Below are 18535 nucleotides of genomic sequence, written 5' to 3' on the forward strand. Positions count from 1 at the left end.
AATACATTAAATTACAAATCTTTACATTTGTACATAAGTCATTTTACAAATAAATGTTTTAAGAACGAACTGTCCAACTTTCATTTAAACACTAAATGTTGCTGAACAAAAAGTCTGCAATAAATACTCCCTCGGGTGGGTGGGGGAAACGCTTTTACAAAAGATCTCTGTTACAATGAATATCTAAGTAAATATGTAAAATGTTAAACTTCTCATGTGGTTATTGAAATCTTGTATTCTCAAGACGCTCTTATATTTTAAACAAAATTTAGCTATTAATTTAAAAAGTAACTGTTCCCATGATGCTAATATTATTCACAGTTAAGTTGCTCCCCAAATTATAAATAGGTTGTTCACTGTCCCCTCAGTTTACTTAGCAATTAATTTTTAAGTGAACCTTCAATAATTACAATCAGGTATATTTCTTGGTTTATTTATATATATATTTGTATTATCACTCACTACACAACTTATAATGAAAAAAGAACAACGTAGGCCTTTTCTAAGCAGGATAGCTGAGTTGTCCAATAAAACATCTTCAGCCAATTTGTAACTTTAAAGTCGGACTGCTGCCTATTTTGAATAAAAGTAACATAAATTGAAATGTAATAGTCACCATGTTTTCAAAGACAGAAAGCGATTCTCTAACAGCCATTCTGCGACTGGAGCCAGGAACCTCAAGATTAGAAGGTGCTGTATTTTCCTTGCGCTTTTCTCCATGACATTGCTGGGTTCAAGGGAAATTTCCTCAGAAATCCTGGTGGCCGTGGCAGCAGCGTCCGTGGGTCTGCCGTTGCACTACGCGGTGGATCTGTAGCCATGCATGGCCTGTCAACTGGAACTGAAGTCTGGACAGCTCTTCCCAGGCAGTGGTGGTTCCTGCTGGAGTGGGTAAGCAAAGTACTGGGGTGACACCAGGAAACCGGACGGTTGGGTCAGGTGGATTGGGTGGCCTGTGGTATAAGGCGGGGGTGGTGAGGGCACCAGGCAGCCTGGCTCTGCCCTGGCAAAGGAGAACCTTCGGATGGAGCCCCCTGTGGAGCTGGAGCTGGTGGCTGTGCTGGACTGCCTGGAAGGTGCCCTGAGGTTCGTGGAGGTCAGGATCATGGGAAGGGTCTCCGTCTGATAGGTGCGGAGCGAGAAGCGGATTGGCTGCTGCGAGGGCTCCTTGGGTCTCAAGCAGGTGCAGCAATAAACAGCCACTAAAGAGCCCAGAACGATGAAGGCGATGAAGATGGAGCCAACGATCAGGAAGGGAACGTACACAGGCTCTAAAAGGCAAAAACAGGCACAGATGCTGGGACTAGAGTCTCCCAAACTCTGGGCTGCTTGGGGGTGGGAGGTGGGAGGTCCACATCACCACCCTTGTCAGCCCAGCTTCTCAGAGCCTGTGACTGGCAACCTCTGAAGTGCAAACTGTGATGATGGAATATTCTTGTTCCTAGCAGGGAGGAAGCAAACTGATACTGTAGACTCTGTTAGCAATTAGCCATCACACTGCACATCTGGAAGTCGGAACAGACTCTATCCTCCTGTTCACGCACTGGAGAGAGGGAAAGGATGAGTTTGGGGGGTTACTATAACACTGGTTTTCAATCTGGGTTTTAGTAGTTTTATCACGGTGGGGCTCTTAAGGGCTCTAAGGCTGAAAATCCTATCCAAGAATCTCCAATCTAAGCAAAGAGAGCTGGGCCTGTGAAATGAAACCCCCGGGAATGTACAAGACTACAGAAAGCACAGGATAAAGAAATCCAGAGTGGGCCCCAATTAACTGTGTCTCCTACTGCATCACAAGTTGTCACCTCTGGATACTTCTTTCCAGAAACAATTTGGGATGCCTCCTCCAGCTGCCATGCTTCTGCCTCCCAATTCCCACCCAAATTCTGGGAAGGTCAGGCCGAACCTTGGATAGATCGTGATGCAGTTCTTGGTGTTAGTGGCCCAGACTTTCCGGGAGAGCACCCGGAGTTAATCAGAGTTAACCCCAGTTTCCTTCTCTACATAAGGCAGACATAAAATTTCCTACCCCGGAGGCACCCCCGGGGCACTGCTCCAGGTGTGTCCCCTGCCTGATAGAGCCACGCTTGGATGCAAACCTCTGGCTTAGAGGTAGATGAAAGCAAGCCTGCGCTGACAGGCCCTACTGTGTGCCTGGCTCTTTCGTATTTATTGTCGGATTCACGGAGACCCGGTGAGGTGGGCGTGATACTCTCTGTTTTCCAGATGTGGAAGCACATTGGAGAGTTGTTGACTTTCCCAAAGACACCCAGGCAATGAGCGACAGGTAACTAGCCACCCCGAGATCTGTGGGCTCCTGGGTGTTAGCTCACCCACTCTGCCCCATTTACCAGCGCCCTGTGGAAGGCAAGTCTAAAGGGACGAACTACTTACTCGGCACCTTGCTAAGCATTCATGCACTCCTTTAATGCGCAACCTAACTCCTCTGAGAGCTATATGCCCATTTTAGAGTTGAGAAGAGGCCCAGAGAAGTTAAGTAACTTGCCCAAGGTTACAAGCTGGCGAGCAAGAGAGCCACGGGTCCTGAGACTTCCTCAGATCCCACCCAGCCTTGGTGAGAGAGGAGACTGCCTCATCTGCTGCAGAGCTCGCCCGAGGAGGCCGGGATGGAGTCCCTGCTGGAGGCCGGGCACTCACGATTGCTCTGCAGAGAGCAACCGGGCCCCCCAGGGTGAGTGGAGTAAAGCCACGGAAAGAGTTTGTATTTTCCTAACAGGCCAGGCCGGCCTAGAGTTCTCTCCTTTCCACTGAACATCTTTTTCCCAGAAGCCTCTTCCCCAATCCTGCAGATTGGTATTTTGCCCTCCAAAGTTAAATTTCTTGGACGTCTAATGGGGTTCTAAGGAAGGGCAGGCCCCCCTTTCCTCTGGGTTGTCAGTCTCAGGGGGACCGGGGCTCCAGCGCCATCAATTACCTCTCCAGCCTCTCCCCGTCTTTCCCAGGGACCGTCTTTTGCCGGTCTCAGACCTCCGCTCCGGAGTTCTGGGGTGTCGCGGCCCTTAGCTCCGCCCGCTCCTCCGGTTTCCCGGCCATAAAACCATCGCCTGTAGCTCTAAAGGGTTGCCCTGAAGTTCCGATTCAGGTGGAAAACTTTTTTCTTTTTTTTTTTTTAAGGTGTAAAATCTCTCTGCTGGGATCGTGATTTGTTCCGCTCTGAAGTTAGTGGAAATTTGACCCGCGTTTTCCGATGTGAGAATAGGGGGCGGGGAAACCCCTGCGACCCCGGTTTCTAAATCTCCAGCTGGAGGACCTGGGCATTTCTGAAAAGCGTGACAATAGGGGGTGGGCCGGAGAGGGTAATTCGATGCAGAGAAATGAAAGGAAGTCGGGAGAATAGGGCAGCGGCTTAGAAACGCTACCAAAAGGCCACCAAAAAAAAAAAGTGTCTGAAGTTCCTTACGCCCGTGAGGCTACAGATAAGCGCGCCCCAAGAGTTGCGTTCCCTGCGCCATGGCCACTTCTCAAAGCTCCCGGAGCGCCCAGGGCGCGCGCTGAGGCACCCTCACCGTCCTTTAAAACCCAAGTCCAGCCTTGCGCTGCCCCTACAGCCCTTGTCTGCAATGTCGCGAGCGCCCGAGGCTCCCGCTCTCTTCCCCGGGGTCACCGGATGCAAGCTCCGCGGTCCTCACTGTCCCTTGAAATTTTTCTCTTGGGCAGACCCGCGGAAACCGCTTGTGGCGGGAATCGGGACTGCAAAGGAATAGGGCCCGACCTGAAACGCGACCACCCACTCCTCCCTTGATCCTCCCACCTCTAGCCTCCCCTTTGCTCAGACCCGGGAAAGCCTGGCGCGCCTGTCCGCGCGCACACCGGCCGGCACACACGGCAGCCCGGGCGGCCGGGCGGGGTCTGCCCCCCGTGGGCCCGCACTCACGCGCCGTGATGCCGGGGTGCTCCAGCTCGCCGCGGTCATTGGTGCAGCCGCCCTGCTCCAGCCTGGCGTCGGCCGCGGCGCAGCAGTAGCGCAGCGCGCACGATCCGCAGCAGATGGTGGCGTCCAGCGTGTCGAAATCCTCCGGGCACTGGAAGCCCTCGTGGTAGTTGCCCTGCACGTCCACCCAGCCGTGGCAGTACTCTCCGGACTGCTGGGCGTCCGCCGGACCCCCGCGCAGCCAGCCCAAGAGGAGGCAGAGCGCCAGCAGCGCCCCCATCGCCGCGGACGCGCTGGGCGGCCGAGAGGGGCACGCGGCTGGAGAGCGAAGGGCTGAGCCGGGGCTCCGGGCGCCCCGCGGTTCCGCCTCCCCCCGGGGCGCGGCCTGGGCAGCTGCCCCGGCGGCCAAGGCCACTCCCGCGAGGTTTAGCGGGGGCCAGAGAGAAGGAAGGGGCTGCACGGCGGGCTCCACAGGCCGGGGGTCGGCATGGTGCGCGGGGGCGAGTGGGCAAGGGCCGGCGGAAGGCGCCGGCCGAGGCTGAGGCTGGGGCTGCTGCAGCGGCCCTTTGCCCGGCTCATAACGCTCCCGGCGCGAGGGGCGCGCCCAGCCCTCGGCCACCTACCGCCCCACTCCTCAAAGGAGCCATCGCGCCCGGGTCTGGCAACTCCCGGGCCGCGCAGTACCCCGACTTGCGTCCGTTGCTGGGTCCAGAGCGGAGCCCGAAGGCAGGAGGATGGGAGATGCCCTCGTGCGGAGCCCCGGGACAGGCGGCCCCCCCTGCCCCCCGCCCCTGTCTGTCACGGGAGCTGGAGTCCGCCTGGCCGCGGCCAAGTACAAACGGCCTCCCGGTTGCTGACAGCTCTGCCTCCACGGCGTCCTTTAAAAAGGAAGAGGGGGGGGAGAGAGCGAGGGTTAAGAAAGAGTCCGCCTCCGGGGCGCGCCGCCGGGGCTAATCACAGCGGGCGCGGCGCGACCGCCGGTCCTGTGCGCCCTCTGGTTCGCGCGCCCCCCTCCGCCTTTCCGGGCCACCCCCGCCCAGCACGCTCCCCCAGGACTCTACCCTAAACCTGGGGCATCAGGCCCTCTCCACGCACACCTTCCAGCTCTCGCACAGCCCAGCAAACTCCGCAGAGGGCCAGGGCCGCCGGGTCTCTGCATCTATCCACGCGCGTTAGCGCGCGGGTGGAGACCAGGGCTTTGCTTTTTAGGGATGTAATCAAAAACGAACTCGGTAACTGGGGTTTGTAGAATCTTCTGTCGTCTGTTGCACAGATCTGGCCTCGTTCCTGGGACACCTGTTCTGAGGGTTCTGGGCGGATAGCATACTTTTAGGGCCCGCCCACATCTGCGCTGAGTTTTCCACCTAAGTTTCCACTTTTTCCAGAAGGGACGGCACATTTTCACAAATGTACACACACTCGCACTCTCCCCCGCCCCCCTAACCCGAACGCCACCGGGCGAAGAATCGCCGGTCACCTCCGCCTGCCGAGGGCAGCTCGCAAAACCTCAAAGAGCACGACTTCTCCATTCGCGCCCGCAAAAGAAATAAAAGAACAAAATTAATGATAATTGAGCAGATCTGAACTTCTGTTCGGGCAAAGAAACACATTTATTTAAATGATGTGTCCCCCGTGTGCTATTTTCAGGGGCACTGCTCCTTTGGCGGCGTAAGTGCCTTATGAAACTGGCGTTATGTGAAACCTGGGCTCAACTCAAGAATTTATTTTTACGGCATCCTGAACTTCCTGTCATCGTTTATTCGTACGTGTGAATATGTCCCGCGTATCTCCACCTATTTGTCAAACACGTTGAATGCCCGTGTCACTGATTTAGCTGTTGGCAAGTTGAGTGAAAGAAGACAAAGTCTGCCGCGCACCAGCCATAAAAGTGTGCGGTCAAAAGCGTTCACCAAGCCCGCGGCTTCCCGAGGGTCCGAGTTCGTTCACAGAAGCATATTTCTTTTTTTTTTTTTAACTCTGAATGAAACGGTTTCTGTTTTAAAATGTATGCTCAAGGATATTCCAAGTAAATAATCACTTCTGATTTCTGATTTTAAATATTGGGATTAGCATTTATTTATGAGAATGTAAAAATAATGCCCAACATTTCAGATGTTAAATAGAACTGTGTAAATATTTTATTGCTTCCTTAGATATTTCTTGGGACAATAATATGTTATTAAGTAAAACCAAATTAAGTTCAGACTTTTATCCACAAGGAGACAGTTTTTCTTGACTTAAAGAACTTAAGCATATGGGAAATTGTTTTTGCAGAAATTTCTTAGGTACTCTGTTTTTACGTACAAAAAAAAATCCTTGCCAGCCCTAAAGGTTGTTGGGTTTTTTTTAACATCTTTATTGGAGTATAATTGCTTTACAATGGTGTGTTAGTTTCTGCTTTATAACAAAGTGAATCAGCTATACATATACAGATATCCCCATATCTCCTCCCTCTTGCGTCTCCCTCCCACCCTCCCCATCCCACCCCTCTAGGTGGTCACAAAGCACCGTAAAGGGGTTTTTTTGGTGTGTTTTTCTTGTTTTTTTTTAAGGAGTGCTGTTTGGATTGTATAAACCCTGAGCAATTAAGGAGGAAAGTCATGCAGAGCCACAGAAACAATGAGATATAGTGATCGTAATAAGATGATAAAACTACAAAAACATGTTTACTGCTAATAACTTTCCCAGAACCACACCTCTTAATATTATTCTTGTTAAATTTAGAGGAATTCCATGACATCACAACTACCTAAAGTTCTACAGCAACCTCTGCTAGTCCCCCAAGGGTCAAGTTTCTCTCATTATCCAGCTGTTCTTTGATAGCATTAATATTTTAGGAAATGATTTGTTGGCACTTACCTCCCATTAATTACATTCTCTCTGCCACAGTGGGATTCTTTTCCTTAGGATACGAGCTATAATTAATTCCCTCATTCAAAGTCCTGTCTGTTTGACTCATTTAGAAGACATTTTACTCAAATTTAGTTGGATATTTACTAATGGAAAATAACCAAACCTCCAAAGTTCTTGATACTCCTTAGATCTGATGTGTGTGAACATTAAAGCAACTGTACGCCATGCTTTCTTATCTAGGTCCTGATCTGAAGCAACTTTATACCATCACAACAATCAGCTCTGGGGGCTTGCACGGGGTTGGGGCGGGGAGTGTGTTTGGTTCATTGTCATAGAAGATCTCAAGTTCTACACTGACAGATTTATACTGCAAAAGCGATGCTCTCAGAATGCTGTTTGCAAACAGGAAGAGAACATACCCTTCTTTTTAGGTTTATAAACATCCAAGGTTGCTGTTATTGTGTTACTACTTTCATAGTAAAGGAAGATTAAAAAGTTCTTATAGACCCTCCTCAAAGACTCTAGGGAGAGGACATGGAGATGGAAAATACAATCTGCACCATCTGGGGTATTATGCCGAGGTTTTAAGAAATTCTATATCTTCCCTTATCTCAGTAACACAAATTCCATATTTTGGTGAAGAACGCAATCATAAGAGATCATTTCCTCAGCTTACATTCTCTTGTGGCCCTCACGGCCTCCGGGAAATGCTATAGGAAATGAGTTAAATGATATGAATGTCTGGGATTTGCTTTAATAAACACCAGAAAAAGAGAGAGAGTGGGGGGAGGGCAGAGGGGGAGAGCAAGAAGGAGGGGGAAGGAGGATATGGAGAAGAAAAGACAGAGAAGGAGAGTGGAGGGAGGAAGAAAGAGAGGGAGGGAGGGAGGGGAGAAATGGAGATGTGAAGATAGGATGGAGAATCTGAAGCACAACTGACAATATGCTGATAATTGTCACTGGGTGAAGGGTACTGGCAAAATGGAAATGCAATTCTTTCTATTTTTATACAGGAATAAAAATTACATTTTTAAAACCATTTTTAGTAGATGGGAATCGGTAGCAGGATAAAACTGGCACCGGACCATACTTCTCAACCTTGTCCCATTCACTTCTCTTTGTTTTACGTTGTTTGGAGTAGAGTGAAAGACTTAAGAAAAGCAAATGCAGAGAAGTGAAGAAAAACAGGACCAAATGGTTGCATCAGAAAGGGTGGGGAACTCAAATGCCCTAAGGAAAGGGGGAGAAAAGGCCGATGGAATGCAGTAGGGAATAAATAAGTAAAAAAAGGACAATTAACTTTGGCTATGGAAATCTCCTCCAGCTTAAGTGCACTGGATCCAGAAATAAAATAGAAAACAAAAGTTTCTCAGCCCTCCCTCCAGTTTCTTCCTGGAGTGAAGTATTATCACTAACCTTCCTTTAATTACTTCGCCTGTGACGTAATAGAATCCTCTTGCTTGGATCACTCACTAGAAATCTCTTAATCCAGGAACCTGTCAATCGGAGTTACTGAAAAGGTATTTTTTCTCAAATTTGCGTTGGCACTTATTCACCACTAGAGAATACAAGGTGCCCAGATGTGTACTCTCAGACCCCAGCAGCCCAGCCCCAAGCTGTGCCCCTCCCTCCGCCCTGTTCCTTAGCCCCAGACTCTTCGTTTGTGAAGAGGGGATTAGACATAGGGCCCTTAGAGCAGTGTTTCTCAAACCACAAGTACGCAAGGATCACCTGGCGTGTTAAGATGCAGATTTTGATTCCCAGCGTCTGGGGAGGGGCCTGAGATTCTGCATTTCCAACATGTTTCCAGGTGATGCAGAGGCTGCTGGTCTGAGGCCCATCCTCTGTACCCCTCTGGGCCTTCTCTGCCCTTGCCCTTACCCACAGGGGAATGAATGAATACAGCCAACGGGACTGGCCCACCCAAAGCCCGTTTCCTCCCTTTCTTTACCACTCTCTGGGCCTTAAGACCCCAGCACTCCCTACCCAAACAGACCCAAGCTGGCTTCTAGGGTTCGCAAAAGCTTGTTCCAGGTCATAAGTGGTTCTAGGGGGAGATGGTTAAAAACTTGTAAAGGCAGGCTAGGATGTCCAGACATGGACATGAGAGGCCCCTGCAGTGCAAGATGGAGTCTGGGATGGGATGAAGGAGGGGGTGGGCAGATTCAGGCTGGTGGCCTCCACCAGAGCCCTGGCTCACGCATGAGAGAGTGGACCTGTTGCCTGGCACATCCCAGGGACTCAGAAAATAAATAGTCATAAAGGGAATAGTGAATGGTTGCATAAATGATGAAATGACTAATTTCCTTCAATAATTCTAAGCACTTACCATACCTCATGGTAATTCTGTGATAGGGCATCTATCTTCTTCTCCATTGGTTTCTCCTTCTCCTTTTTCATTCTTGTATCCTGGGACCTAGCGGAACACCTGATACATGGTGAGTGCTCAGTAAATGTTGAGTGTAACTGACTGTAGACAATAGACAACTGGCTGAGGACTTGTGACAATCGAGACACCCGCCTCACTACCGTATAAAGCTGCAGCAAGTTGAATATCTCGGAGCTGGGTCAGTGGCGAGCAGGGTGAATTTCCAGGGCAGGGGATATTCGTAGAGTGAACTCCTGGTGATTTAACTGTAAACATAGCTCATCAAGAACGGTCCAGAGTATCAGCACTGCCTAGAATAGGGCAGTCGCCAGCCAGTCCCTCATGGAGACAGTGGTGACACTTGTCCAAGAGACTAGAACTGTGATGTAGAGAAAATCAGCCAGCACAGTAGAAAGAACATTCCAGTTTTGAGTCAGACAAGTCTGGGCTTGCGTGTGCCTCTTTTTGATCACCTGACCTTCAGCAGGGTCATTTCCACTGCTGAAACCTCAGCTTCCCTGTCTCTAAAATGAGGGGAGTGGGAGGGAGTAACCCCTACCTTGCAGGATTTTTGTAAGGATTCAAAATAAAACATATAGCAAGTCTGGCTCAGAGTAAGGGCTTCAGAACCAGTAGATATTACCTACTACCAGCTGGTTTGAATCTATAGTGAAATAATCATGGCACGTTTCCTGCTAACGAGTATAGGCCTCTGCCCTGATTAATTTGAGTGGGTAATTTACAGTTCTCCATCATCCATTCCCTTATTCATTCAATGTGCCCATTCATAACCACCGGCAATTGAATATTGATTATTCATTTTTGGAGTCGTTCTCCTGAGACACGCACTAAAGCTAGGAGAAGAGGGAATAAGGGTGGTGTCAGATGATCACAGGGTAGGGACAGGCCCTGCTGGACAGACCTTATTGCAGCTGGATTTCTACAAGGTGTAGCCCCAAGCACAGGTGGGCATTTAATAAGTCTCCGATTAGTCTGTGATTCTATATTATGTCAGTAGAGATGTAATTTATTAACCTGGGCTCCTGGCATCCTTTCAGTGCATGTATAATAGAATGATATTTTTCATGCAGAAATATAAATTAAATTAATTGGCGTCCGTATTTAACCGAAACTTACTTGACAGTAAATGGATTCCTCCCCCCACCAACGGGACCCCTTTCTCAGCAAGGGGCGTTTCCTTCCCAGTGCTTGCAGACTGAAGAGAGGCTAGCCCCAATTCCTGGGGCTCCCCAAGGAGCTGGCTTTCAGCAGGGTTTAGAGCAGCACGGAAAGCAAACTGATCCTGGAAAAAATGGTGAGTTGCTGCTTGGCGGCCATGTGCTCTTTTGGTGGGGGGAAGGTTTACAGAGGAGAAAGAAAACACAGAGGGTGCTTGTCTTCTTTTCTTATGCCTCTTCTTATCCTTACCAGCCACACAGAATGTTTTGAAAAATTTTGTCACCCTTAAAGTTTGTAAATCATACAGAATTCTTTTGAGAGCTGCTATACAATGGCTGTCAAAGGTATCTTTTAAGTTTTCTCCTTTATTTAAATAGCCTGTAGTTTGTTAGCTCTGTGGGTAACATAAGGGTCAATGAGGCAAAGGTCCTAATTTCCACCCCTGTGGGTCAACTAGGTTTCCACTGTCTCAGGAATACAGAATGCACACTTGACCTTGGCTGGCAAACACCTGCTGTGAGTTGTTTGAGGGCACCAGCCAAAGAAATTGGATGTAACAGACACAATCCATATGCAGCAGGGGAAATGAACTCAGTGTTACACACTCCTACAGCAAATGGGTCAACAGTGTCATCTCTGTAATGTGCCCTTCATCTTATCCTCAGAACTGTGCTTTGGAATTCTTTCTGCTTTGTCTGTTCCGCCATCTGATTTTATGCAACCATTCATTCTGTACAATCCCTCCACTTTATATTTCTTTAACATATTTTTTGTAATCAAGGACAAGAAGAAAACTCATCCTTGGCATCTTTTTTTGGCTTCTCCACATGAACTGGGCTTGAAGTAGAGACGACATTTGTAGCAGTCTGCATGGTTATTCCAGTTTAGTATTTAAAAAACTAAGGTTCAGTATTTCTTTAGTTTATGTGCCATTCTGCGTCTTCTATCTAGAACTTAGCTATTTGGCAACCTCAGCCCTCTTGAAGACAGGGGAAATCCAGGAAATAATCTTCACTGCTCCCACCCTGTAACACAGCAGTCTTGTCTTCCTAAGATGACAGAAAAATTTACAGGGCTTCCCTGGTGGCGCAGTGGTTGAGAGTCTGCCTGCCGATGCAGGGGACATGGGTTTGTGCCCCGGTCTGGGAAGATCCTACATGCTGCGGAGCGGCTGGGCCTGTGAGCCATGGCTGCTGAGCCTGCGTGTCTGGAGCCTGTGCTCCGCAATGGGAGAGACCACAACAGTGAGAGGCCCGCGTACCGCAAAAGAAAAATTTACAGAGTCTGGTACTAAATTTAGCTTATTTTATTGATGAGAGTGGTTTACACCCTCACACAGGGCCTATCTTCCTATATGTACTCTATCTATCCTCTTGATTTTTCACTTTGCCTGAGTAGAATTCCTCCCCCTAGTCTAATAACGTAACCCACTTTCCCCCATTCCACGTGAGCCTGGAAGAACTGTCAATCATGGCACTCCACTCCTGGCTAAGGGTTGGGCATGAGACCTTAGTGAAGCAATAAGAATTCCTGTCTTCCTGGACTCTGTGATTGGTTCAGGGGTGTGCACTTGACTCAAGCATGGCCACTCAGAATCGTTCCATGAGATTTGCAGAGGGCTTCCCTTATTTGTAGAGTGTGAACACTGGAGATGTTTGCTTGGGGCAGTCGAAGACATGATCCTTATCTTGTAGAGAAGGCCTAACTGAGAATAAGGCCAACTCACAGAGGCAAGAGAAGAATCAAAGGGAGAAACCTAAAATGTTTGAGTCCCGGATCCAGCTGTGCTTGAAGCTTGCCATATCCTGATCTTCTCTGTTAACACGAGACAATACATTCACTTTGGGCTTAAGCCAGTTTGGGTTGGGTTTTGATCATATATAATTGAAAGCATCTTGACTACTACAATAAATATTATGGAGACAGCTTTAATAAATTACTGCTGCCTGCAATTAGGGGGGTGGTAAAATTATCAAAATAGAATGATATGAAAGCACAGCACCTGTGGCTATATCGTGAAGGGACAAATATTTTATTTACCTCATTAGGCCTTTAGGACTGTACATTCCAAGCTGTCGGTCACAACATATTGAGTGGATCATGAAATCAATTTACAGGGACATAAATGGCATTTGTTAAAAGATAGAATAGAGGGCTTCCCTGGTGGCACAGTGGTTGAGAGTCTGTCTGCCGATGCAGGGGACACGGGTTCATGCCCCGGTCCGGGAAGATCCCACATGCCGCGGAGCGGCTGGGCCCGTGAGCCATGGCCGCTGGGCTTGCGCACCCGGAGCCTGTGCTCCGCAACGGGAGAGGCCACAACAGTGAGAGGCCCACGTACCACAAATAAATAAATAAATAAATAAATAAAAGAATAGAGAGTATGTCACCATAGTAAAGGTAAGTTTGATTTCCCACCATTTTATTTCAGGCATCTGTGTAAGTATATATGTTCTAGACAGGGATATAATTTTTTTTTTTTTACAGAGGGGTATGATCAAAACATTTGAAAGTCACCACTTAGAACAAAACTGCATCACAACGCTGAATAAAACAGAAGAATCAAAATATTTAGCACATTATTATTCCTGTGTTCTAAGTAGAGGTGGCTGCCCGTTTTCCATAACTGCTCCTTCAGTCCTGACCTTGCTAGGTATGCAGGCGGCGGGAGGATGGGTAGGAGTCATGCATGGATTTAAAGCAGTTAAGTAAAGGTATCAGGCTCTTCCAGTTTAAGACTGCTTCCTCTGAGTTATTTATTCAGTTGCAGTTCATCTCTTTCTCAGGGTTGTTTTGGCCCCTCGTCCTCCCCCTTACTGTAAGGGGTGGAGGAGAGAAGCTGCTTGCCTCAGCTCTCCAGGACAGGAGAGAGAGTCTGGAATGCACATAGTTCTCCAGATCTTCACCGTTACCTTTCGCCGGGGCGCTGGTCCACTGAAGAAGTGTGTAGTTGGCAAGCGCATGAGGTATTGTCCCTTTCCTGGCCTTGGCTCTCACCGGGGCTATGAATATCCCCACCCTGCCCCCACCCCTGCTACCCCCTGCCTCAGGTCTAGCTTGTCTTGGGCCGTGGTGCACCCCTGGCCCTTGGCTACAGGGTAAATCACCCTCAACACAGAAAGCCCGCCAGCCAGCATCATCAACCGTTTTCCATGTTGCTCCATTCAGTATGAGGGACCTTTTAGATCCCTCCACAATACACAGGCACCCAAGAGAGTTTCCGGGATGCTGGCGCAATCTCTCTCTTTGCCTGTTCACCCTCACTGCCATTTTAACTGGCTTCCTCCCATTGCAGCAAAACCACACATCATGGCTGTCTCTCCCAAGAGTCCCAAACAGAGAAAGGGGCAAACCCTACTCTGCTCTTGACTTTACTCTGAATTTTCTGACACCTTCCCATCTCTCTGTTTTCTCTGGGACTTGGGTTTGGAAAGGAGCAACCAGAACACACCTGTCTCACCAGTTGCTTCTTAAATGTGTACCCTGCTCCTACCCATACTCCACTGGGGCCCGATGGGGGATGCTTTCCCTTTTTCCCATGGGTCAAGGTCTTTCCTTACATGATTTACTGAGTTATTTCTACCAATGACTTACCATAAGCCTGAAGTCACACAGACATAGCTCTTAATGAGTAAAGGAGAGCTTAAGGAATTTTTAAAATCCTCAGGATTCTCAAGACCATTGTCTCTCTATGGACTTAAAAAGAAAAATGCCATATTGGTAGTCTAAACCAGGACATTGACCTTTGCTTTCTCTTTTTTTCCTGTTTTAACAAACTCTGAATACCCTGAGGAAAATGGATGCCCTTGGCTGATTAGGGGAAAGGCTACAAAAATTGAGATATGTTGTTTAAATTACTGACATAATTTAATAAATATTATCCTTTTACAAGAACAATTTATGTTCATAATTATCATCACATGTGGTGGTCAGCTTGAAATACACTTAGGTATTTTAAATACTTAGTTTCTGTACACATAAACACACATATACATTCTTGGTATTTCCCCCCTGAGATTTTGGGATAATTCTTCATCATTATTTACAAGAGTGGGTGGGCTTTTATGAGTATGGAAATAGCCCTACTTCTCTGTCCAATAAAAGAAATTTCTAGGCAGAAGACAAAGAAAATTTATTCTTCTAGACCAGTGGTCAGCAAACTTTTTCTGTAAAAAATGCCTGATAGTAAATATTTTAGGCTTTGTGGGCCATATGGTCTCTGTCGTAACGATTCAACTCTGATGTTGTAGCACAAAAACAGCCATAGATGAACGTAAATGAGTGGACATGGCTGTGTTCCAATAAAACTTTATTTATGGACACTGGAATTTGAATTTCATGCAGTTTTCAATTGTTATAAAATATGCTTCTTTTGACTTTTTTCAACCATGAAAAACATAAAAATCATTCTTTAATTGTGGGTTATATACAACCGGTAGCAGGCTGGATTTGGCCTCCAAGCCATAGTTTGCCAGCCCCTGCCTTAGATCCCCTTTTTAAATTTAGATTTGTTCATTTCATCTCTCCTCCCATTTAGGATGCAAGTTAATGCAGCAATGGCAACAACCAAGGCCAGTTTTACTAACTTTACCACCCCCTCCCTACCTTTTGGCATGTAGAGGAGAAATGCTATTACACACCTTCACTAACAATGAGTTTGTGACCTGGACATTTGGAGGGACATCCTTCTGGATTTGCAAACTACAGTCAACTGACCCACAGAAACTGCTAAAGACAAGGGCCATGGTTCTCAATGCCTCCTCACGGGTCCCCTGAGTTCCTTTCCTGGTTGCACACTGAATGACAGAGGCCAGATCACAGAGGACTCTGCAAAAATGCAAGAGGCGAAGGTGGTGCAAGATGAGTCTGCTGAGACCTTCATCTTTGCTGATCTGGAGAGTATCCCTGCCAAAAACAATGTCCCTGTGGCTGGTCACTGGAATTTTTTTTTTTTTAATTTATTTATTTATTTATTTTTGGCTGCTTTGGGTCTTCGTTACTGCATGGGCTTTTCTCTAGTTGCAGGAGCGGAGGCTACTCTCTGTTGCGGTGCACGGGTTTCTCATAGCAGTGGCTTCTCTTGTTGTGGAGCAGGGGCTCTAGGCACGCGGGCTTCAGTAGTTGTGGCACACAGGCTCAGTAGTTGTGTCATGCGGGCTCTAGAGCACAGGCTCAGTAGCTGTGGCGCACGGGCTTAGTTGCTCCACGGCATGTGGGATCTTCCCGGACCTGGGCTTGAACCCACGTCCCCTGCCTTAGCAGGCAGATTCTTAACCACTGCACCACTAGGGAAGTCCCTGGAATTATTATATCTTGTGCTTTTGGCCAATTCATAAGAAGAAAAGTGAATCCAGGAGTAACATGGAAGGAATCATTCAAATGCCAAGATCTGGATCTGATTCCTTAACATCCACGTCACAATGTGTCATGAAGAAAAGTTTGCATCATAATCCTTATGCAACCTGTTTAAGAAAAAAAGTAAGCGTATGACACAATTAAAAAATGTTCCAATCCAAATAGTTGAAATGTTCACTGTTTTGTTATTTTAAATCAGATGTCTGGAATATTCAGCTGTCCAAAAGAAGTCATTCTGAGCAGGTCTGGGATAGTCCTACTTTACTGTAAAATTGCCTTCTGGGAGACTTGTCACTGTCTCTCAGAGTGTAGGATTTGCCAGAGTCATTTATGGCAGTGTGTGTGAGGTTAGATACAACTAAGTTTTATATAACACTATTTTTATTACCCAAAGAAAATTCTAACTAAATAAACCAATGCGTGAAACATAATTCCTCACCAGAATTACACTGGCCATCAGCCTCCTGGCCATCATTAATTTTCACATTACATAATTTAATTGAATGAAAATATTCGACCATCTTGATGGCATAGCTAGACCTCAGAGGCTTCATTATAAGAAGGAAAAATAAGAAAAGGAATAAGAAAAGAAATAAGGAAAAATAGTCACACAAGAAACACTCTGTTTAGGAGATTATATAAAATTGATGATAACTAGTGAATTTGGGGTTTTTGATTCACTCAGGGTAACTTTGTGATCACCTTTTCGTCAATGAAACATTAACTTATTTGCATTAAGCTTTTGCTGTAGATTTTTTAAAATTCCCTTGAATATAAAGGTCACAAAGTGACAGTTAATTTTATAATACACTCTTTGGTGTGGAGGGTCTTTCTGAATAATGCTTAAGTTCCTATTTTGTGTTAGGTACTGTGGTACCTGTTTGCCATGTGCTACCTTGTTTAATGGTCACATCAACCCTATGAGAAGATTCAGAATTTAAGTAAGGTGCCCAATGTGCCATGTTCTCACCTACTCCAGAGTCTAAATTCATCCTCTGGGTGGTCTACTCACTATGAGTCTGCTGCAATGAGAATAGGGAATAATTTAATTAATTGGCTGTTCTATTTATGGGATACAAAAATTCAAGTTGATTCCTTTCTTCCAATAAATAGAATACCTCTTTTGTTTTTACTCAATCCACCCAACATAGTTTGAGAGTTAATATATTGATTAGCTTCTACTTGGGGAGCCCAGGCCCCCGCATAGTTCTTAAGTCACAGGGCAAATTTGCAGAAAGTTAAGAAATTAGACTTGTCAAACAGCCCCTTCACACTGAACATTATGCATACCTTAGGTTGGCTGACAGTCTAAAACGTATTAGTGTTGGAGGAAGTGTCTTTCCATAGTTTCATTTTTTAATTAAAAAGCTCAGATTTCAAGGATCAGAACTGAATTAAGTTTTCATCCTTGGATATTTCTTTCTGCAGTTAAAAACAATTTTTTTTTCAGTAATAGATTGGTTATATAGTATATTAAAGTTGACTTTGGGAATTTCTTCTTTCATTCACACTTGTGTAATATTCAACTCTCACTAAATGTTGTGGGTTGAAAAATTATTGGCCTCTAGAGGAGAGTTGTTATGTAGGAAGAAGAAGAAATAGACTTCCAAATAAAAGGATCTGATAACTTATGTCTAGCTAGAGATGATTTTTCCCCAAAAGAGGGCAGAGAACATTCTGTGGAAAGGCCATGAGCTTGGTCATGAAGGAGCAAGGGGTAAAGGGGCATCTGAGAAGCTGGAGAGAGAGATGGAGACAGGTGTACAAGGATAAGGAATTTTCATTTTATTCAGAACATGCTGGGAAGCCATTAAATGATGTTTATCAGGGAAAAGGCGTCTATGAGATTCACATTTTTAACAGGTCACTCTAGGCACTAAATCTAGTGATTCTGTAGGGGCTACAGTAGAAGGTATGGAGTTGGAGAAACAGCGACTGGGTGGGAGGTTCTGAGTAATCCAAGAGAAATTACTCAGGCCAGACCTGGAAAAACTGAGGGAGATATGTTTGAAAGTATATTTAGGGTAACAGCCAGGTCTATTTTAGTGGCATTTCCACTAAAAACCAAATACAAGTCCATGTCTAGATGCTCTGGCAGGTCTCTACTGTAATTGGTGTGCTAGATGCTCTGCCAGGTCCTACACTATAAACCAAGAAGATCATGCATAAAACATAATTTTCAAAGCATTACTGGGATCTCAAGATGAGGGAAAATTTTTGAGAGAAAAAAAGAAAGAAAACTGTAGCAGGAACACATGCAAATCTTGCCATCAAGTCCTGTCTTGGTGAGTCCAAGCCTTGGACTAGTAGCAAGGCTAGAGAGCTGAACTGCAAGCCCTCACATTAGGTTGGGAAAAACTAGATGGAGGCTAAAATTGCCACAGGTATTTTAGATCCCCTGGCAAATGAATATCCTCTCAGAAAAAAAATGTATCTTCAAGCAAATATGACCTCACCATAAAGACAAAAAACACACTTAGGAGGGAAAATGCCGTAAGTGAGAGTCAGCAGATACAACAAAATATAGATTTAGACCCCCTAATACTTCAGAACTTGGAATTATCTGTTACAGAATATTTTTTAAATGTATATGTTGGATTTTAAAAAAGAAAGGTGGAATTAAAAATAAGCAGTCAAGAAGAGACAAGCATATTAAAATTAACAGGTAAACTTAAATAACCAAATATAATTTTTTCAAAGTAAAAATTATTATAATATAAAACATAATAGATGGGTGAAACAATAGATTAGACACAGGTAAAGAGAGAGAGAACTGGTAAACTGGAAGATATATTTTAAAACATTTTCCAGAATGCAGCAGAAGAGGGATATGAAATGATAATATGAACAAAGGATTAAGAGATATTAAAAATAGAACAAGAGGTCTCACA

The 18535-nt window shown here is 46.0% G+C and overlaps 1 protein-coding gene across 1 annotated transcript; it reads right to left on the bottom strand.

Moving 5' to 3' along the window:
* Positions 1-708: 708 nt before the first annotated feature.
* Positions 709-4169, bottom strand: SHISA3 (shisa family member 3; the record flags this gene model as incomplete). The annotated part of the gene is made up of 2 exons (XM_082653277.1): positions 709-1271; positions 3893-4169. The coding sequence occupies 2 exons, from the start codon at positions 4167-4169 to the stop codon at positions 832-834; spliced, it is 717 nt and encodes a 238-aa protein (XP_082509403.1). The 3' UTR covers positions 709-831.
* Positions 4170-18535: the final 14366 nt, after the last annotated feature.

Source organism: Grampus griseus (assembly GCF_964374135.1).
Source record: "Grampus griseus genome assembly, chromosome: 4".
Classification (NCBI taxonomy): Eukaryota; Metazoa; Chordata; class Mammalia; order Artiodactyla; family Delphinidae; genus Grampus; species Grampus griseus.